Source organism: Coregonus lavaretus (assembly GCF_964263955.1).
Source record: "Coregonus lavaretus genome assembly, chromosome: 31".
NCBI classification, from domain to species: domain Eukaryota; kingdom Metazoa; phylum Chordata; class Actinopteri; order Salmoniformes; family Salmonidae; genus Coregonus; species Coregonus lavaretus.
The window spans coordinates 25,070,399-25,093,636 of NC_140018.1; the positions used below are offsets into that span (position 1 = coordinate 25,070,399).

The 23,238-nt window shown below is 44.2% G+C and overlaps 1 protein-coding gene across 9 annotated transcripts in view; it reads left to right on the forward strand.

Moving 5' to 3' along the window:
* Nucleotides 1-23,238, forward strand: part of LOC311106707 (protein 4.1-like) — a 94,389-nt gene that overhangs the window by 26,735 nt on the left and 44,416 nt on the right. For 6 of the 9 annotated variants that reach the window (XM_084149105.1, XM_084149103.1, XM_084149106.1 and 3 more), the window contains exons 2-3: nt 18,315-18,955; nt 19,558-19,788. In XM_084149105.1, the coding sequence (XP_084005231.1) occupies nt 18,329-18,955; nt 19,558-19,788 (858 nt within the window). In that variant the 5' untranslated portion in view covers nt 18,315-18,328. Of the gene's footprint in view, nt 1-10,114; nt 10,283-18,314; nt 18,956-19,557; nt 19,789-23,238 lie in introns of those variants that run through there. The other 3 variants (XM_084149104.1, XM_084149107.1, XM_084149111.1) reach the window with 2 other exon arrangements.

The window sequence follows — 23,238 nt, forward strand, 5'->3', positions numbered from 1 at the left end:
GATATTGCCCCTATAGTGTAGGCTACCTCGCCCTTACAACCAGCTATGTTGATGTTTTTGTGTCATCTATACTAGAGGAATGTATCAAGGCAAGCTGTTATCTGACTGGAATGCTAAATCTTTTGGCAGCAAGGGTTTACAAAATGTTTGGAAATTTGATAGGCTCATTTATATTTAATATAACCATATTACACTTAAGTTTTCCTGCAGTAACTGCATATCTTCTCAGTTTCTTCATTTCATGTGCCTTCATATGACAGCAAGGTTGTGACAGTGTTCCCTTTCTTTTAGATGAGATCCCACAAAAAAAGTAATCATTCAAGTTTAGCACATCATGAAGGGCTTAATAGCCTCTATTTTTTCTGGACTGGGGTTGGTGCTCTGGGGTGCTGGAGTCCCTGCAGTGGGAGCATCTATGTCTGAGTTTAGTCAGATACTTAGCCACAGGGACACAGATGCTCCACGGGGCATAGGGGAAACCCAGAGGACAGGAAGTGTGCTAATATCAACCTGCTATCACTGTGGGGCTGTGTCTTCTACATTGTGATATTGGGATTGGAGTCCTTCCTTTCCTGGATCAGATGCAGCTGCAACAGGTGAACAGCCTCCAAGAGGAGGGAACCATTAACAAAAGCGGTCCTGTCATCCACACTGTATTGCTGGATTTACAGTATGTACTGCAACGTGACACTGGGGTTAAGTGATATGCCCTGATTCTGGATCTCGGCACCTCGCCACAGCGAAACTGCCGTGCTGCAGCCAAGAGCTTATTATTATCTCTGGGAAGAAGAAAGTCTGAGGAAGAAAGGAAAAATCGTACTCACGCAATGCTATATTTCAAGTTGTAAACTGGGTGGTTCGAGCCCTGAATGCTGATTTGGCTGAAAGCCGTGTTATTTCAGACCGTATACCATGTGTATGACAAAAGAAACAACGTTTTATTCTTCTAATTACGTTATAATAGCAATAAGGCACCTCTGAGGTTTGTGGTATAAGGCCAATATACCACGGCCAAGAACAGCCCTTAGCCGTGGTATATTGGCCATATACCTCGGGCCTTATTGCTTAATTGTATTAGTCGTATGTACAGGATAAGCGTGGTATACACTGTCCAACTAAATGCCTACTAGCAGGTTCCTTCTGGACAATGCAACAACAATAAGCAATAATAAAAGATAAGAATATGAACAAAGTAAATGGCTCAGTAGAATAGAATAAACATTTTAGCATTAGTCCAATATTTACACATGTATCAGAGAAAGTGGGGATTGGGGGGGGCAAGTGTTTAAATTGTGCAGTATTAGCAATAAGAGTCTGCTAGCAGCAATTGTGGGGTGTGTGTGTGTAGCGTGTGGATGTGTGCATGTCTGTGGATGTGTGCGTGAATGAGTACAATTTTATTTAGCATGTGTCTACATGTTTGAGTTTCTGCTTTACCCCCTTGGCTCGTTGTGTGATCATGTCATGGAATAGGCTCTATCCCATGTGTACTTACTACTGTCTATTTGACCTTTCTCTCTGATGGAATGTGTAGATGGGACTAACATTAGCCTAAACCATCTGACGGGGTAGACCGATTTATCCCACCCTCAACAGAACTGCTTTCCCTTGCAAATCATAGAAAAACGTTGCAGACATTTGATGCACATCATTATTGCAGTTAACTGCCTCATTCTCTGGTGTCCCGTGTCTGCAATGTTGGTAAAGAAGCATGGTTGGCTGCCACTGTGTGTGGCTGGAGATTAACTGAATGCAGTTTAGATCAGGCGGCTGATGGGAATGACAGGAGTTAGTCTAGGGGCCTACATCTTCCATTTAAAGACACTGGCCATGTCCGAATACGTATGCAAAAGAAAAAAGGTTTAGTAGTGTAGGCTAGGCTACCTGTTGAATTATTGAATATATGGATCGAGCCTTAGCAGTCATTCTGATCTCGTTCTCAATGATCAGTGCTTTAGTTTGTTGTTGTCCAGGGGTTCTGAATTTGCTATGCACCTGACTGTCCACGTTTTTCTGTGCAATAGCCTTTTGATATGAACATTTGAAAAGAGTCTGTGTACTAGCCTATTTGATTTAATTTATATGTTACAGCACTTTGTTTTCACTAATAGATATTTTGAAATGGAACCGAATTATCTGTTTGTCTTCAGTCCCTTTTTTAAATAGGAGAGGTGGGCTATATGGTGTACTAAGGTATAGGTCAAATGTAATCCAGTCTTCCTATGACCAGCCTGAGTAGGCCTGGAACTCCATTCCTGTTCTGTTCAGTTTAGAGAAATGTATCAAATTGGAAATGAGCTATTATCAGGCTGGTTAATGCGATGCATATCCGTTGAATCCTACTCAGCCAATCAGGAGCCGCTACTGCGTTGCGACCGTGGGATACTGCATACTTTTTACTAAACAGTACATGATCAATAGTATGCGACGATGAGTAAATGGTATGCAGTTTAGGTATGTGGCACGCTAGTATGGGTATTCGAACACAGCCACTATCTAAACCAGTGAGTCTCATTGATTCTCAGTAAAAAGCTAATTCTAGGACTCCTATCTCGATGTCATCTTTCCCTTCAAACCACCATACATACCCTACTGCTAAGTCTTTCAGGGGTCAACTGGGCCCTGTAAATGAGAGCCACCCAGAAGGGCTGTTGTAGTGTATAGAGCGACAGGTAGCCTAGAGGTTAAGGGCCAGTAACCGAAAGGTCTCTGGTTTGAATCACTGTCTGTGCCCTTGAGCAAGGCACTTAACCCTATATGCTCCTGTAAGTCGCTCTGGATAAGAGTGTCTGCTAAATGATTAAAATGTCAAATGTAATGTGAGGGAGGCAGTTATGGCTGGGCTGTTGGACTAAGTGTGGGACACAGTAGCCCAGCAGCTGACAGTGATTGATCCCTGTATTGTTGTGCAGACACAGGCTGCAGGTCATTGTAGAGGAGGCAACATTGGTCTCACAGTTGCTGCCGCAGGGATGGTGACTATGGGAGGAATTCATGGACCACAAAGGAGATTACTATGCAAACAAGGGGAATTGAAGTTGCGTTAGGCCTAGGTGGCTCCGTACACATATACAAGATTTTTCACATGGGGTAAAGCTACTAGGTCTTGATAAACTAAATTATTGAGTGAAGATCATTTGAGTTTTACTGGCATTGACCAACAAATTAGATCTGCCTAAATGTCCAAGTAAAATTGTTCCAGCATCTCATAACATGATTCTCCTTTAATATCAAAAACACGTTAATTAGAGCAATTTGTTCCACACCACTGAGTCTGAGGTTCTGCACTCTTAACCTCTCCCCATGCTGTGGAGTTTGTCTGAACTCTAGAGGACACTGATTCAAACAGGCTTTGAGACCCTTGCTGCTTGTGACCTTCTTTGTTACTGCCGAGGTAAGTGTGAGCTGCATGCACAACTGGGAACTTCCTGTTGCTATAGCAACTCTGCTATATCCCAGATGGGGCACAAAGTTTGGTTTAGACGTGTTCCTCAGGAAAACCAATTTAGCCCACTTGAGAGTGGCGCCTATAGCTCCCACCCTATTACTTAAGTAAGGCATCCCAACATTGAGACTGTGCTTTGTGTGTGTTTGTATAAGTCAGTGCCTTATGTGCGAGACACAGACTGAAACTCATACATTGGTCTGTTGTCTCTGGCAGGTTTGGTTTATTGAAATGTAAGTACATTGAATCACACTGCAGGGTCTGTTTTGTTATTCTACCTGATGGTACTAGTCTTGGAGTTTTCAAAGAGCAGGAATATCCTGTCTCAAATGTAATCACGTCCTACATCACTGACAAGCCACGGTTATTTTGACTCGTGGAGTGAATGATAATATACACTGAACAAAAAATATAAACACAACATGTAAAGTGGTGGTCCCATGTTTCATGAGCTGAAATAAAAGATTCCAGAAATGTTCCATACGCTCAAAAAGCTTATTTCTCTCAAATGTGCACAAATTTGTTTACATCCCTTTTAGTGGGCATTTCTCCTTTGCCAATATAATCCATCCACCTGACAGGTGTGGCATATCAAGAAGCTGATTAAACAGCATGATCATTACACAGGTGCACCTTGTGCTGGGGGACAATAAAAGGCCACTCTAAAATGTGTAGTTTTGTCACACAACACAATGCCACAGATGTCTCAAGTTGAGGGAGCGTGCAATTGGCATGCTGACTGCAGGAATGTCCGCCAGAGCTGTTGGCAAAGAATTGAATGTTCATTTGTCTACCATAAGCTGATTCAAACATCGTTTTAGAAAATACCGGGCAGATGGCAGACAGCGTATGGCGTCGTGTGGGCAAGCGGTTTGCTGATGTTAACGTTGTTAACAGAGTGCCCCATGGTGTTGGTGGGGTTATGGTATGGGCAGGCATAAGCTACAGACAACGAACACAATTTAGCATTTTATCAATGGAAATGTCAATGCACAGAGATACCGTGACAAGATCCTGAGGCACATTGTCGTGTCGTTCATCCGCCGCCATCACCTCATGTTTCAGCATGATAATGCATGGCCCAATGTCGCAAGGATCTGTACAAAATTCCTGGAAGCTGAAAAGGTCCCAGTTCTTCCATGACCTGCATACTCAACAGACATGTCACCCATTGAGGATGTTTGGGATGCTCTGGATCGAAGTGTACGACAGCATGTTCCAGTTCCCGCCAATATCCAGCAACTTCGTAAAGCCATTGAAGAGGAATGGGACAACTCTATGCGAAGGAGATGTCTCGCTTCTGATCCACGCCCCTACCTTTTTTTTTTTACGTATCTGACTAACAGATGTATATCTGTATTCCCAGTCATGTGAAATCCATAGATTAGAATTGCATTCAATTGACTGATTTTCTGTAACTCAGTAAAATCTTAGAAATTGTTGCATGTTGCGTTTATATTTTTGTTCAGTATAAAAGCATGCGTGTTATGCCTTGCGGCTGTTTGATGGAAATAAGATAGGCTTGTGCTCTGGGCACTGCTCTACATAGTGGTAAAAAATGTATGCTTCAGTTTCAACACTTGTGGCTTTTTGCTCTCCCCCTTATCCATTTAACAGCAGAACTCATTGTCATTTTACCTCAATAAAGGAATTCGTACTTGGTGTGTTTCGATACAGTTGCCAAGGGCTTCAGAGGAAAGAGAACTAACATTTTGTGCCATGAGACCCGGGCAATTAACCCCATTGTCTGTGGTCTTTTCATCCTTTGGGGGCCCCGTGTAGCTCAGTTGGTAGAGCATGGCGCTTGCAACGCCAGGGTTGTGGGTTCGTTTCCCACGGGGGGCCAGTATGAAAATGTATCCACTCACAAACTGTAAGTTGCTCTGGATAAGAGCGTCTGCTAAATGACTAAAATGTAAATGTAAAATGTGTCTGGACATTGCTCTGTTTTAATCCTGCTGTGACCCTCCCACTGATGTGTCTGGGCTCGCCCGACATACACCCTGTTATCCATCCCGCCTCCTCCCCTTAAGCACGACACGCAGCTTTGATCTCTCTCTTGGGGCATGCATCCCTTCATAATGCACACTTTAGGGATACCCTCCCTAAAAATGCCCCTGCATCATTTGGTAATGGGCATGAGTACTCGAACAGACGTTAAGAAATCTTAAACCCCTGAGTCGATACATGTTAGAATCACCTTTTGGCAGCGTCTCTAAGATCAATCAATCAATTTTATTTTATATAGCCCTTCGTACATCAGCTGATATCTCGAAGTGCTGTACAGAAACCCAGCCTAAAACCCCAAACAGCTAGTAATGCAGGTGTAGAAGCACGGTGGCTAGGAAAAACTCCCTAGAAAGGCCAAAACCTAGGAAGAAACCTAGAGAGGAACCAGGCTATGAGGGGTGGCCAGTCCTCTTCTGGCTGTGCCGGGTGGAGATTATAACAGAACCATGCTAAGATGTTCAAAAATGTTCATAAGTGACAAGCATGGTCAAATAATAATCAGGAATAAATCTCAGTTGGCTTTTCATAGCCGATCATTAAGAGTTGAAAACAGCAGGTCTGGGACAGGTAGGGGTTCCATAACCGCAGGCAGAACAGTTGAAACTGGAATAGCAGCAAGGCCAGGCGGACTGGGGACAGCAAGGAGTCACCACGGCCGGTAGTCCCGACGTATGGTCCTAGGGCTCAGGTCTCTCAGTTGGCTTTTCATAGCCGATCATTAAGAGTTGAAAACAGCAGGTCTGGGACAGGTAGGGGTTTCGTAACCGCAGGCAGAACAGTTGAAACTGGAATAGCAGCAAGGCCAGGCGGACTGGGGACAGCAAGGTGTCAGCATGCCCGGTAGTCCTGACGTATGGTCCTAGGGCTCAGGTTCTCAGAGAGAAAGAGAGAATGAGAGAATTAGAGAGAGCATACTTAAATTCACACAGGACACTGGATAAGACAGGAGAAGTACTCCAGGTATAACCAACTAACCCCAGCCCCCCGACACATAAACTACTGCAGCATAAATACTGGAGGCTGAGACAGGAGCGGTCCGGAGACACTGGCCCCATCCGAAGAAACCCCCGGACAGGGCCAAACAGGAAGGATATAACCCCACCCACTCTGCCAAAGCACAGCCCCCGCACCACTAGAGGGATATCCTCAACCACCAACTTACAATCCTGAGACAAGGCCGAGTATAGCCCACAGAGGTCTCCACCACAGCACAAACCAAGGGGGGGCGCCAACTAAGAGCTTTACACACCTGGATTATACAATATTTGCACATTTATTCTTAAAAAAATGATTTAAGTTCTGTCAAATTGGTTGTTGATCATTGCTAGACAGCCATTTTCAAGTCTTGCCATAGATTTTAAAGCTGATTTAAGTCAAACTGTAACTAGGCACTCGGGTACATTCAATGTCGTCTTGGTAAGCAACTCCAGTGTATATTTGGCCTTGTTTTTTAAGTTATTGTCCTACTGAAAGGTGAATTTGTCTCCCAGTTTCTGTTGGAAAGCAGACTGAACCAGGTTTTCCTCTAGGATTGTGCCTGTGCTTAGCTCTAGGGCTGGGCAGTATACCGTATTTTACGATATGCCAGTATTTATGCATGGACCGGTTTGGGTTATTACTTTACCTACTATAACAGTATTTGAATATCTGGTTTGTTAAATGTGATAAGCTGTGTGTAACGTCCATTTTTATAGTTTACTTCGCTACTTGAGTCATCTCTCTCTCTCTCGCCATGCTGCATGGCTTTCCACACAAACCTAACCCCACCCCGTCACTCAAGGAGCACACGTGTTCCTCCTTGACCACGAGACACTTGCTGTTCAGTCTGCATGGTCAGTGCAGAACATGCACCAGTTGATGACAACGATGCTGTTTTCACTTTGCTTCTTAATATAAATCCACTAGCGTTCTACAATTACACTATTAGTTTGTTTCTTACATCTGCAAACAGCTCGTTTGTCTTTTCTTAGTAAGTTGGGCCTAAATCTTGTTAGCCGCTAATGCTAATCGCTAGCTAATAAATGTACTAAGTCAGAGCAAACGTAACTAGCCTGATAATACCAGTGATTGTGTAGACCTACATCTGCATGTTTTTTGTACAACAGTGTCTTCTAAATCAAAGGAATAGGCGAAGCAAGAATGTTAGCTACATGAAATAGCCAAGAGAAAACATTTTAATGTAGCCAAAGATTATAGGGTCCCCTAGGAAACACTTGTCAACACTTGGTTCCTACCCTGTCACAATAACACCTCACTGGCATTTTCATTTGTTGTCATGTCAAACACGGTATTCGAAGTGCCCACTATTATATTCTAACTATAGAATTAGAATATGTATGCACTCACTAACTGTAAGTCACTCTGGATAAGAGCGGCTGCTAAATGACTAAAATGTAAAATGTAAATGTAATAATCATTATATTTCCATGATTCCAACAGTTCACCCAAATGTTCTGCTCTAAATCACAAGTCAAATGGCAATTGCAACATTTGATAAAAAATAATGCCTAAATTGTTTGCCCATATTGTGCAGCCCTACATGGCAGTATGGAAATGCCCTCAAATGAGTGAAGAAATAGATGAAAATGCAGACAGTTATTTTTGGTTGAATTGAACAGTATAAAACAATCAGAATGGAGAAAGACCCATTTGAAATCACTTAGAATTTATGTGTTGCAAACCTTGGGTCATGCACCACTCATAAAGCAAATGTAGAACTTTTATTATTGAAAATAAATTAAATACCGTCATACCATCAAATCTATTAAAAAATACTATGATATTTTGGCCATATCGTAATGCCCCGTAGCTCAGTTGGTAGAGCATGGCGCTTGCAACGCCAGGGTTGTGGGTTCGATTCCCACGGGGGGCCAGTATGAAAAATGTATGCACTCACTTAGCTGTAAGTCGCTCTGGATAAGAGCGTCTGCTAAATGACTAAAATGTAATAATGCAGCCACCACCATGCTTGAAAATATGAAGTGGTACTCAGTGATATGTTGGGGGCAAATCCAACACAACATAACACTTTGTATTCAGGACATAAAGTTAATTTCTTTGCCACATTTTTTTGCAGTTTTACTTTAGTGCCTTATTGCAAACAGGATGCATGTTTTGGAATATTTGTATTTTGTGTTAGGCTTCCTTTTCACCTTGTCATTTAAGTTAATATTGTGGAGAAACTACAATGTTGTTGATCCATCCTCAGTTTTCTCCTATCACAGTTATTAAACTCTGTAACTGTGTTAAAGTCACCATTGGCCTCATGGTGAAATCCCTGAGCGGTTTCCTTTCTCTCCGGCTACTGAGTTAGGAAGGACGCATGTCTCTTTGTAGTGACTGGATGTATTGATGCACCATCCAAAGTGTATGCCTAATTAATAACTTCACCATGCTCAAAGGGATATTCAATGTCTTCATGTTTTGTTTTTTTACCCATCTACCAATGGGTGCCCATCTTTGCGAGGCTTTGGAAAACCTCCCTGGTCTTTGTGGTTGACTTTGTTTGAAATTCACTGCTCGACTGAGGGACCTTACAGATAGTTGTATGTGTGGGGTACAGCGATGAGGTAGTCATTCAAAAATCATGTTATACACTACACTATTATTGCACACAGTCCATGCAACTTGTTAAGCTTTTGTTTTTTGCCATAACAAAGGGGTTGAATACGTATTGATCAAGACATTTCAGCTTTAAATTGTTTATTCATTTCAAAAAATGTCTAAAAACATAATACCACTTTGACATTATGGGGTATTGTGTGTAGGCCAGTGACAAATCTCAATTTAATCCATTAAATTTCAGGCTGTAACACATATGGAAAAAGTCAAGGGGTGTGAATACTCTCTGAAGGCATTGTATATATGGGTCAATTTAGCAATTAGGATTGGTTATCTGTAATGGTTATGATAAATTAGGCATTGTTGCGCACTGTTGGCATATAGATAAATGCGCACATATTTTTTTCTAGTGCAACTTGTGTTCTAAAAATTGCTTCTCAAATGCCTTTCCCTAGCATCATTTTCTGTTCTATCCTAATACGGTGCACTACTATTTGACACCAGGCTGCTAAGACCCTCTATCGTGTGTACCGTAGATCCATCTGTTTCACTGTACATTGACATTACTTAAGCCCTTCCATCTGTCACCCAATGTGTGAAATTAGCACTAATACTTGGCCAAAATGTAATTTAGGGGCAAGCCCGCTAACACCATTAGAATAACTGAGTTAGAACAGCATGTTGATGCTTGTAAGTCACTAAGTGCTGAGAATAGTACCTCTTGTCTACACTCTGGAATGGTGTGTAAAACTTTATATTTTGAGGACATTCTCCTCAGAGCTCTTTAAACTCCAGTAATTTAGGCTAGATGGGAGCCAACCCGCAGTGGGTCTGCGTATGAATGCTTGTGTGTGGTTAGCTAGCTGCTGTAGCCCCAAGCTGGTGTCCTCCAAGGAGAGAGGAGAGGACTGGCATGCCAGTGAAAGGCGGCAGGGCCAGGGAAAGGAGTGAGAGAGGAGTGGTTAGCCTTGGTCTCTGAACGCAAGTGTCCATTAACAAACCATCTCTTGGCACATACAGAGCCGGGGTGGGGTCTGCCTCCTTCGCTCACTCTATCCCTCCCCCATTCTCTCACTCTCTCTCAGCAGAGTTTGGCTTCCTCTCTCGCCCTCATTCTTCTCTCTGTCTATGCCTGTCCCCCTGAGTTTGGTGCGGTAATGACAGCAGTGTATAGAGCAGGAGGAGGCTGATCAGCTGGAATAGAGCACAGGAAGGTGACAGGAAAGGACAGAGTCCGAGTCGGCCGTCAGAGGGGGAGAGATCACGGTAAGGTGCTGCTCAGTGCTCACACCCACACCCAGCGCCGCACCACAGCAGTGCACTGGGTTACTGTACTGTACTGAGGCTACTTTTCTGAGGCTGACACGGCTGGCTAATAGTCAATGCAGATCATCTGCCGTTCGCTTTGATAGAATGTGAGGTCAGCTGTTTTGAGTTTAGCGGGACGCAAAGAGTGTTCAGAGTTCAGCCGTTCCTGGATCTCATGGGTCATAAGATTGAGTAGATATGGTAATAAACATAATATTTTGGTTTGGAATTTTAAAGAATACTGGCAAATTGACTTTGCCTAGTCATTTTCCAGCTGTCATTCAATTAACCAGTGATTTGATAACACTAATCAGTGAGGGGCGTTGTCCTGGTTGTTGTTGCAGTGACATCCTTGTTTCGCCAAGCATATCATTGTGTGACCCGGTGTGTTATTATGAGACGTGACTTCATTATGCATGTGTGCACTGTTGGTGACCGTGTATATGTGCAATCAAGATTCCACATGTGGAGCAGTAAGTATTGTCACAAAGCCAGAAGATATAAGGGCTTGATAAAGAGTTGCAACACTGTACTTCAACAAAACAGCTAACCTGTGTCTAAAGATGAAAAAGAATGGCAGCTCCGACACTAATGTATTCTCCTGCCACTGTCTGGGGGATGTTTTTATTGTAGGGTGGGGGGGTTTACGGGGGAAATGAAAGCCTGCCTGTCGCCGATCCTTTTGAAGCTGCAGCATTCCCAGTACGGTATGCCTCGGTGGGGAGCAGAACCTAAGCAAAACAATCCCCAGCCCAGCACCACAGTACAGGAGCGCTCTTGGCTACAGGCTTTTTACTCTCTCCCTCGCTCCCTCTCGCTCTTTTAATTTAAGAGGCTTTATTGGCATGGGAAACATATGTTTACATTGCCAAAGCAAGTGAAATAAATAATCAACAAATGTGAAATCAAAAATGTATATTAAACATTACACTCACAAAAGTTTCAAAAGAATAAAGACATTTCAAATGTCATTCACTCCCTCCCCATTAAGAAGAGACACTATCAGTACAATTACTACTCTACAAACTCTGTTGCACTAAAAACCTGTTTGATCGAGAAATAAATGAAAACTAGGCTAACAATTGTTCTCGCCTATGGAGTTTCAATGGGTTTAGACTTGGTCTTTCCTACTAGGAGACTCTTCTGCATACAGGAGGAAACCATTTTGAGAGGTAACAGATAATTTAGCCAAGCTACATAAGGCATGCCATAAACATTTAATTTGATCCATATAGAAAGGACATATGAAGGGAAAGGGCTTACGGCAAACATTTTTTCGGTCCACGCATGACCTGCATTTCCATTTTGAGTACAAGGCTAAGAGATGGCGCCGGAGAAGATGGCTGCCATTTTACAGTCCTCTAACAAATTGTACTATTATGTGTTTTTTCGTGTTATTTGTAATTTATTCTGTACATAATGTTTCTGCCATCGTCTCTTATAACCAAAAAGAGCTTCTGGATATCAGGACAGCGATTACTCACCTCGTATTGGACAAAGATTTTTTCTTCAACGAGTCGGACGCGAAGGATATCCTACAGACACCCGACAAGGCCCAAATCCCCGTCATTCGCAGGAGAAAGCGATGGAGATATCGTGGACGTAGGTCAGGGTGCCTTGTAAGGATCCGACGGCGAGCGAGTAAACTGCCTCTTCCATCAATCCTATTAGCCAACGTACAATCTTTTGAAAATAAATTAGATGACCTACGATTACGGTTATCCTACCAACAGGACATTAAAAACTGTAATATCTTATGTTTCACCGAGTCGTGGCTGAACGACGACATGGACAACATACAGCTGATGGGATATACGCTACATCGGCAGGATAGAACGGCTGACTCCGGTAAGACAAGGGGTGGCTGTCTGTGTATATTTGTAAACAACAGCTGGTGCACAAAATCAAATACTAAGGAAGTCTCAAGGTTTTGCTCGCCTGTGGTAGAGTACCTTATGATAAGCTGTAGACCACACTATTTACCAAGACTTTTCATCTATATTTTTCATAGCTGTCTATTTACCACCACAAACCAATGCTGGCATTAAGATTGCACTCAATGAGCTGTATAAGGCCATAAGTAAACAGGAAAACGCTCATCCAGAGGCAGCGCTCCTAGTGGCCAGGGACTTTAATGCAGGGAAACTTAAATCCGTTCTACCCAATTTCTACCAGCATGTTAAATGTGCAACCAGAGGAAAAAAAAACTCTAGACCACCTTTACTCCACACACAGAGACTCATACAAAGCTCTCCCTTGCCTTCCATTTGGCAAATCTGACCATAATTCTATCCTCCTGATTCCTGTTTATAAGCAAAAACTAAAGCAGAAAGCACCAGTGACTCGGTTAATAACAAAGTGGTCAGATGACGCAGATGCTAAGCTACAGGACTGTTTTGCTAGCACAGACTGGAACATGTTCCGGGATTCTTCAGATAGCATTGAGGAGTACCCCACATCAGTCACTGGCTTCATCAATAAGTGCATTGATGATGTCGTCCCCACAGTGACCGTACGTACATACCCCAACCAGAAGCCATGGATTACAGGCAACATCTGCACTGAGCTAAAGGGTAGAGCTGCCGCTTTCAAGGAGCGGGACTCTAACCCGGACACTTATAAGAAATCCCGCTATGCCCTCTGACGAACCATCAAACAGGCAAAGAGTCAATACAGGACTAAGATTGAATCGTACTACACCGGCTCTGACGCTCGTCGGATGTGGCAGGGCTTGAAAACTATTACAGGCTACAAAGGGAAGCACAGCCGCGAGCTGCCCAGTGACACAAGCCTACCAGACGAGCTAAACCACTTCTATGCTCGCTTCGAGGCAAGCAACACTGAAGCATGCACGAGGGCACCAGCTGTTCCGGATGACTATCTGATCACGCTCTCCGTAGCCGATGTGAGTAAGACTTTTAAGCAGGTCAACATTCACAAGGCCGCAGGGCCAGACGGATTACCAGGACGTGTACTCTGAGCATGTGCTGACCAACTGGCAAGTGTCTACACTGACATTTTCAAGATGTCCCTGACTGAGTCTGTAATACCAACATGTTTCAAGCAGACCATCATAGTCCCCGTGCCCAAGAACACTAAGATAACCTGCCTAAATGACTACCGACCCGTAGCACTGACGTCTGTAGCCATGAAGTGCTTTGAAAGGCTGGTCATGGCTCACATCAACACCATTATTCCAGAAACCCTAGACCCACTCCAATTTGCATACCGCCCCAACAGATCCACAGATGATGCAATCTCTATTGCACTCCACACTGCCCTTTCCCACCTGGACAAGAGGAACACCTACGTGAGAAAGCTATTCATCGACTACAGCTCAGCGTTCAACACCATAGTGCCCTCAAAGCTCATCACTAAGCTAAGGATCCTGGGACTAAACACCTCCCTCTGCAACTGGATCCTGGACTTCCTGACGTGCCGCCCCCAGGTGGTAAGGGTAGGTAACAACACATCTGCCACACTGATCTTCAATACGTGGGCCCCTCAGGGGTGTGTGCTCAGTTCCCTCCTGTACTCCCTGTTCACCCATGACTGCATGGCCAGGCACGACTCCAACACCATCATTAAGTTTGCCGACGACACAACAGTGGTAGGCCTGATCACCGACAACAATGAGACAGCCTATAGGGAGGTGGTCAGAGACCTGGCCGTGTGGTGCCAGGATAACAACCTATCCCTCAACGTGACCAAGACAAAGGAGATGATTGTGGACTACAGGGAAAAAAAAGTGGACTGAGCACGCCCCCATTCCTATCGACGGGACTGTAGTGGAACAGGTTGAGAGCTTCAAGTTCCTTGGTGTCCACTTCACCAACAAACTATCATGGTCAAAATACACCAAGACAGTCGTGAAGAGGGCACGACAAAGCCTATTCCCCCTCAGGAGACTGAAAAGATTTGGCATGGGTCCTCAGATCCTCAAAGTTCTACAGCTGCACCATCGAGAGCATCCTGACTGGTTGCATCACCGCCTGGTATGGCAACTGCTCGGCCTCCGACCGCAAGGCACTACAGAGGGTAGTGCGTACGGCCCAGTACATCATTGGGCCAAGCTTCCTGCCATCCAGGACCTCTATACCAGGCGGTGTCAGAGGAAGGCCCTAAAAATTGTCAAAGACTCCAGCCACCCTAGTCATAGACTGTTCTCTATGCTACCGCACGGCAAGCGGTACCGGAGCGCCAAGTCTAGGTCCAAAATACTTCTCAACAGCTTCTACCCCCAAGCCTTAAGACTCCTGAACAGCTAATCATGGCTACCCAGACTATTTGCACTGCCCCCCCACCCCACCCCATCTTTTTACGCTGCAGCTACTCTGTTAATTATTTATGCATAGTCACTTTACCTCTACCCACATGTACATATTACCTCAACTACCTCAGCTAGCCGGTGCCCCCGCTCATTGACTCTGCACCGGTACCCCCCTGTATATAGCCTCCCTACTGTTTTTTTATTTTACTTCTGCTCTTTTTTTTCTCAACACTTTTTTGTATTTGTATTTTTACTTTTTTATTAAAAAATAAATGCATTGTTGGTTAAGGGCTGTAAGTAAGCATTTCCCGGTAATGTCCACACCTGTTGTGTAGATGTGGCAAATACATTTTGATTTGAGATGGCGATTTCCCAGACCTGAGTGGGTATGTGAGAGCATGCAAGTCCTATTGTTGTTTAGCAGTGTGGGAATGAGAGCAAGGGGGAGAGAGAGGGGGGAAAGAGGCCTTGTAGCCCTGGACGAGATGGAGGGAGAGCCAAGGCTGAGGCATGACTAACAGAGACCTGCTTACTGCTGGAGGAAACAGTAAACACTGCAGCCAGTTGGGAATGACCAGAGAAATTATGTTTATCACAGACTATCACAGAGAACATTGAAAAAAACAAAAGAGGATAACTTGCTTATTGTATGTGTTTTTAGAAATGTCTTACTGTTTTTGATGCCAGACTTTGTCACTGCAGTCAGTGTACTTTAATTGTCCAAACGTGTCTAATTAGTGTAATGAAACAATAGGCTGTGTTGAGGTGAAGTGTTTGATCCGACTGGGGATAAGCTAAATCCCTTATCCCTCATCACTCAACACCTCCACATACTTGAGCTAGAGGTGTACAGCAAACACACACACACACAGACACAGACAGACATGCTTAAAATACCTCATACTGTCACACCCACAGCTCTCCTAGCGTAACTGATTATTATATAGACGTAGACCGAGACGTGTGTTTTTACGAGCATAAACACTTAGACTAACCACCACCCACCTCCAGAACCAGTGTGTGTGTGTGTGTGTGTGTTGAGGCTATGACTTCCAGTCTGTTCTGTCTGCTGGATTATGTCTGTGATATTAGCCTCTTTTAATGAAAATACCATCTGATGGCATGAGATGATGAGAGAGCACGTCAGTCATGTCTCTGTATGGAGAGGACATTTTGTTTTTTGCTGACGAGGACCCTGATTGGTTTTGACAGGCTGTGTTGTTTCACAAACTCCCATGATGTGCAAGCTTTGCAGATTTGGGATTTAGCCTGCAGTCTGCTGGGATGGCCAGGTCTTGGTGCCACTGAATGGCTGAGCAAGTCACTCCCCTGTGGCAAGTTGGTAGAAATATGCTCTGAATTTCACTGAGCTTTGAACCTGTAGGCTATAGTATTCAACATGGTATTCTATTTCAGGTAATCGCTGTTGTGATTTCATTTACCAGCCTTACCCTGCACTACATTCAGGTTAGGATTATCAGGGAATTGATGTTATGTTGAAAATACTATTTTCTTTTGATTAGATTAGGCCTAGATGTAGCCTATTTCTTTGCAATGGATTGTGTGATTTTTATAGGCCTAATTTGAACCATTTGATGTGTAGCTTAGACCTACACAGCTTGTCTTCATTTGTGTTTTTTTGTGTCCTGAATGTAGCCCGCACATCAGTGAGGAAGTGATGTCTGTTACAATGCCATTAGTGTAGATGGATGTATTATTTTCTTAAATTGAATAAAGTTTGACGGTAAACCATCTGTTCCTTGTTATCAGGGTCTGATTGCTCACTGTTGTCGATGCGTTAGCGGCACAGTTTTCTTATTGGCCTCAATGTAATTGTATTCGTTGCAGAGGTCTTTACTTGGCCTTAACCTGATTAAGCCTAATCTGAATTGAAGAAATGTGTTCACCTAGCCTGTTCGTTCTGTTACATTTTGCTACCAAAGTGTCCCTCATCCCTGTTAGTTCTTGATAGAATAATACTAGAATGTCCTTTTCTTGGTTACATTTTCAACTATTCCCTGAGTCTTCTCAGCTGCTGCCTCCCTTAATTCCCCTGTCAACTTGTCACATGACCCCTTGTAAAATGTGTGGAACCATAAAATGGCTCCTCTCCCTCATAACTCAGTGGCCAGTCATGCGCGAGGGACCATTTTCTATTTATAAATCCCCCCTGCATGTAGCCCAGAATATTGTTCCATGAAGTGTGTCCTCCTCTCATATTGATTGCTACAAGAATATGCTAACTGAAGTGAATCATGGAATGCCAGGTACATCAATGCAATCACATTTGTTATCAGGAGAAAGGAAATAAACTGATTTAGTCAGGGTAGATAATTTGATTAAGTGAATTAGTCTCTACAGAGAGAGTCATTGCTCCACCCTGCAGCGCCTTGTCCATTTCATTTCACAGAGGCTATGTCCTCCTCTCTGGAACATGACGTTTCCAACCCAATTAATCTCGAAACACCATTATCCAGAGACTCAGGCAGCTCTATCATTCCATTATTTTATTTTGAGCCGTGTCCTTTTCTGTGAAACTGAGAGAGGCATGGCGAACCTTAACCTCTTGCCCTTGAGAGTCCTGTTGTCATGGTGAATGAGTGTAAGTGTGTTGTGCGTAGCTGCTCCCCTGTAACTGATATTTGGGTTGGACCCCTGCCTGGGGCCACTGCTCCGCTCTGGTGGGGGATGCAGTTAGCGGTTAGCCCCTTAGCAGCCAGCCATCGATGGCCACAGCCCTTTTGTACCATCACCCCACATGACATGACATTTTAGTAAGCTGCAATTACTTAATGTCAGAGAAATCCGTCATAATCAATCATGGCTGATATTATCAAATGCGGGTAGATTTTGGCATTGGCGGGCAAGATGCTATTTCATCAGCCACATTGGTGGGTGGTCAGGGCTCCTCAGTGCATGCATTTCACTCGCTTTTGTGAATAAAAATAGTCAAGTATGATCACATTTATAGCTAAATTAATGCTGCAGTAGCTGTTTTCAAAGTATTTCTGCCATTTTGTTTCATAGCTGGTAAATTAATCACACAAAGTCAAAGGACTACGATTCCTATAGCCTATCCCACCTCGCGCAGCAACACTGCCTGGCTGTGGGCTGTGCACACGTGAAGAGCTGAGTGAAAGATTCATTTTTAGAAGCCCTACGCACAGGCATAAAATGTGGCTTAATTTACTTGAAACTAAAGTGAGACTTTGTCATTGTTTCAAGGCTATTTACATCGTTTTGTTCACAAGCTAGGTTGTTTTTCAATGTTTAAGTTTCAACTACTAGGGAAGAGAAGACAATCCGGCTACTACTCACTCTCAATCTCACAGGCACAAACATGACTCAAGTCGCGTTACCACGTTAATGTCCCGCCCTTAAAGGGGCAGGTAAAGATTTGTGTCATCTGTGATATTTTGGTTAAGTCAAATGAAATTAAACAATATACCACATTACTTTTTACTAGTAATATATTTATTGTTTTAGAGACATTACAGAGCATGCTCATCAGTTTTTTTGTGTTTTGTTGGTGTAATTGTAGCCCCACAAAATGTTTTGGCAGGTAAAAAAAAATCTGAATGGCTGGTAGAGTGGTTGGTGGACCAAAAGGTTAATTTTACGCCCTGACCCATTTACTATTAGCTAGTGATTTGTGAATACATATGATACTATGTTACCTTCTCCTGATTTAACTCTATCCCTCTTTCTCTCTGTGTGCAGTGTGACTGGGGACCATGACGACAGAGGTGGGATCTGAGACGGAGGTGAAGAAAGAGCCGGAGAAGGCAGAGGAGCAGCCTGCAGCACCTGAATCAGAACCACCAGCCACCAACCAGACAGACGAGGCCAAGGCTGCAGAGCAGTCCGCCAACGACCACCCCGCTCCGGCCACTGACTCAGCCGAGGCCAAGGAGAAACAGGAGGAGGCCCAGCCCGCCGACAACGCCACACCACAGGAGGGAGAGGACACCCCAGCCTCAGAGAAAAAAGGCATCTCCAGATTCCTCCCTCCATGGCTTAAGAAGCAGAAGTCTCAGAGCCAGGTGGGACCCAAAGAGAGCCAGGCTGCACCCAAGGAGGAGGCAGGCGTTGCCCCAGTGAAGGAGGAGGCAGGCGTTGCCCCAGTGAAGGAGGAGGCAGGCGTTGCCCCAGTGAAGGAGGAGGCAGGCGTTGCCCCAGTGAAGGAGGAGGACGGTGAGAAGGCGGAGCAGGCCGAGGCAGAGCAGACGTCTTCGCCCACAGCAGCCAAACCCCAGGTGGAAGAAGAGAAAATAAACAGAGAGCTGAAACCAGAACAGAAAGAGGAAGTGAAATCGGAGGAAAAAGAGGAGAATCATTCCACTGGCAGTACAGACACTCAGGTATGCTACTCTGTTTACTATAGCTCTGCTTATCAAGATGGTCTTCTCTGCTGGCTGTCTGACCGTAGCGTGTCATCGTTGACCTTGCAGTCACACGACCTGATTCAACCTCAGCAAGCCAAACGGGGACCCTGAGGAATTGGTGCCACTTAGTTCACTTCACTAGATCTCTCTGCCAAGGTTCCTCCTGCAGCCCTGAGGTTAGGAGTTATGAGTTAGAAACGAGGTCTGTTGATGCAGTATTATTCAACAGTCAGTCACAAAGAAGGTACATATCTCTTAGTATAGAGATGTTGAATGTTCTCCTTATTTGTCGTTTATGACCCCAGCCCCTTTTCCATGTTTTAATACTTTGATCCACCTAATGACATCATCTGCAGTGATCAAGCCAATAGAAAACATGATGAGTGCTGGTTAAAAGCTGTGTGTACTGCGATATAAGTTACACTATGGTTCTCCTTACAGATCTGTGCTGACAGAATTGATGGCACTAAGCAGAACTAGGCTACTCTTTGACAAACCACTACTGACAAAATGGCCTTTGGATGTAAAGGGTTTTTCTTGTTCGCTCTGTGAATCTCCTCTTGGTGATTTGTGTCTAGCCTGCTAAGGAAGAGAAAGCAGCAGAGGAATCTCAGGAGAAGAGTGCAGCAGAGGAGGAGAACAAGGAGGTAGAGGAAGGAGGAGCGGAGAAGAAAGACGAGGAAGAGAGCCCGAAGCCTGAGGGTGGACATTCTTTTATCAAATCACCGCTGAAACTGACCAAGAAGGTGAAGATGGTGATGTGTCACGTGACCATGCTGGATGGAAGCCAGTTCCCCTGCGAGGTGGAGGTGAGTGTCTTCAATATTTCTTCTTGTTCTAAGCAAAGTAACATGCACTATATCAAAGTCCAGATCACGGACAAACAAATTTAAGTCATTTAGCAGACGCTCTTATCCAGAGCGACTTACAAATTGGTGCATTCAAATTAGGATAGCCAGTGGGACAACCACCCCCTTAGTTTTTTTTTTTTATGGGAGGGGGGTGGAAGGATAACTGTTATACTATTCCAGGTATTCCTTAAAGAGGTAGGGTTTCAAGTGTCTCCGGAAGGTGGTCAGTGACTCCGCTGTCCTGGCGTCGTGGGGGAGCTTGTTCCACCATTGGGGTGCCAGAACAGCGAATAGCTTTGACTGGGCTGAGCGGGAACTGTGCTTCCGTAGAGGTAGGGGGGCTAGCAGGCCAGAGGTGGATGAACGTAGTGCCCTCGTTTGGGTGTCGGGTCTGATCAGAGCCTGAAGGTAAGGATGTGCCGTTCCCCTCACAGCTCCGTAGGCAAGCACCATAATTTTGTAGTAGATGCAAGCTTCAACTGGAAGCCAGTGGAGTGTGCGGAGGAGCGGGGTGACATGAGAGAACCTGGGAAGGTTGAACACCAGACGGGCTGCAGCGTTCTGGATAAGTTGTAGGGGTTTAATGGCACAGGCAGAGAGCCCAGCCAACAGCGAGTTGCAGTAATCCAGACGGGAGATGACAAGTGCCTGGATTAGGACCTGTGTAAGGTAGGTTTTTTGAGGAGGGGTGCAACTCTCGCTCTCTTGAAGACGGAAGGGACATAGCCAGCGGTCAAGGATGAGGTGATGAGCGGGGTGAGGTAAGGGAGAAGGTCTCCGGAAATGGTCTGGAGAAGAGAGGAGGGGGTAGGGTCAAGCGGGCAGGTTGTTGGGCGGCCGGCCGTCACAAGTCGCAAGATTTCATCTGGAGAGAGAGGAGAGAAAGAAGTCAAAGCATAGGGTAGGGCAGTGTGAGCAGGACCAGCGGTGGTCATTTGACTTAGTAAATGAGGATCGGATGTCGTCAACCTTCATTTCAAAATCGTTGACGAAGTCATCCACAGAGAGGGAGGAGGAGGAGGATTCAGCAGGGAGGAGAAGGTGGCAAAGAGCTTCCTAGGGTTAGAGGCAGATGCTTGGAATTTAGAGTGGTAGAAAGTGGCTTTAGCAGCAGAAACAGAGGAAGAAAATGTAGAGAGGAGGGAGTGAAAAAATGCCAGGTCCGCAGGGAGTCTAGTTTTCCTCCATTTCCGCTCGGCTGCCCGGAGCCCTGTTCTGTGAGCTCGCAATGAGTCGTCAAGCCACGGAGCAGGAGGGGAGGACCGAGCCGGCCGGGAGGATAGGGGACATAGAGAGTCAAAAGATGCAGAAAGGGAGGAGAGGAGGGTTGAGGAGGCAGAATCAGGCGATCGGAGGGAGAAGGATTGAGCAGAGGGAAGAGATGATAGGATGGAAGAGGAGAGAGTAGCGGGAGAGAGAGAGTGAAGGTTGCGACTGTACATTACCATCTGAGTAGGGGCAGAGTGAGAAGTGTTGGAGGAGAGCGAGAGGGAAAAGGATACAAAGTAGTGGTCGGAGACTTGGAGGGGAGTTGCAGTGAGATTAGTAGAAGAACAGCAACACAAGCCAACACTCAACTGATAGAAACCATAATATGTATTAGCTAAAAGCAATTACTATTTACAATTCATCACATCATGGGTGAGCTTACCAGTGATCGAAATAATTTATTTAAACACTTTCTAAAAGTCGAAAGTAATCCGACGGTAGGTAGTTTGTGTGCTCCGCCATGTTTGTTTTTCTGCGTCAACCAAAGATAAGAAGAGGTGCAAAATTAGTTGGGTCTGTTTTCAGTATGCATGTTGAAGGGGAAGGGGGTGTGTCGTCTACCATAATTCATTTCCCATCATTCACTTCCGAAAGTTTACTTGAAAGACGAGTAAACCGTCCCTTCACCTTGTTATAACAATTTGCTATAGCATCTTTGGTCTGACAGACGTTTGCGTGACACCCAGAATGCATTGAATGATTTCAACAAACATGGCTCCACACATAGCGGGTTAATATGGCTTAGCATTAGCTCATCATAATCAGTACAACCTTCAAAAAAGTATTTTACACACATCATATGCGTCCATTACAATCTATGCAAGAATAGGAATACATTATTTGTCACCAGTACTTGAAATTGTGAATAAAACAAATAAATAAATGATTACCACACAAACCGGTATGCGCCATACATGTATATGGTGTGCTACAGTAGAAACAACATAACACGATATACAGAAACTATTATGATAGCGTAATAAGGCACTTACTTTGATAGGAACGCACACATGTCCAAAGTTATTATTAGTAAGGAAAACAATAATGAAGTCAATGTGAGCGCCAGCCAGAAAATGTACCAGGAGGGAAAAGGTTTGTGATGGTTCTGTTCTGACTAGAGATCCGCAAAGGTCTGCATTCTTGACCCAAGGAAACACTGGGGAAGTGCTTGGGCTCTCATCAAAAAGCAAAGTTTGTCCGTCTCATCGTAATGCCTCAAACGTAAATTGTCCGCCACAATGAAATGGGCTACTTCTATGTGAATTATTGAGGCGGAACACACTTCAATTCAAACTGTCGTTAAATAAAACGTATTTGAAAATAATTAGAAATTGACAAGTTGAAACAGCCTATAGATAATTAGCAGGCAGCGTGTCTTGGTTTGAGGGCAGTGTGGGTTAACTGTCCTGTTGCATAACAATCACATTTTGGACCAGTGAGGTCATTCTGATATCATGCACATAAAAAAAATATTTCGCTGGTGAGTTGGAGATATGTGGAACTCACATTTGAAAAGGTTAAAGGTGATGGATGATATTTACTCTACTATATACACTGAGTGTACAAAACATTAAGAACACCTTCCTAATATTGAGTTCCACCCCCTCTTTTGCCCTCAGAATAACCTTAATTCCTCAAGGCATGGACTCTACAAGGTGTTGAAAGCATTCCACAGGGATGCTGGCCCATGTTGACTCAATACTTCCCACAGTTGTCTCAAGTTGGCTGGATGCGTCTGGCACCTACTATCATACCCCTTTCAAAGGCACTTAAATCTTTTGTCTTACCCAATTCATCTCTCAATTGTCTCAAGGCTTAAACATTATTTAACCAGTCTCCTCCCCTTCACCTACACTGATTGAAGTGGATTTAACAGTTGAAATCAATAAGGGATCATAGCTTCACCTAGATTCACCTGGTCAGTCTAGGACATGGAAAGAGCAGGTGTTCTTAATGTTTTGTACATTCAGTGTATGTATTGTGAATAGAGCTGGCACAATTTCATTGTAATAGAGGCAACTTCTTTGTAAATGTTTTCGTTATACAGAATTTTTTTTGCTATTCAGACGGTTATTTCTATTTTTTTGCTAGGCGGACATTTAGCTGGCCAATTACATAATCCAACATTCCATGACTGCC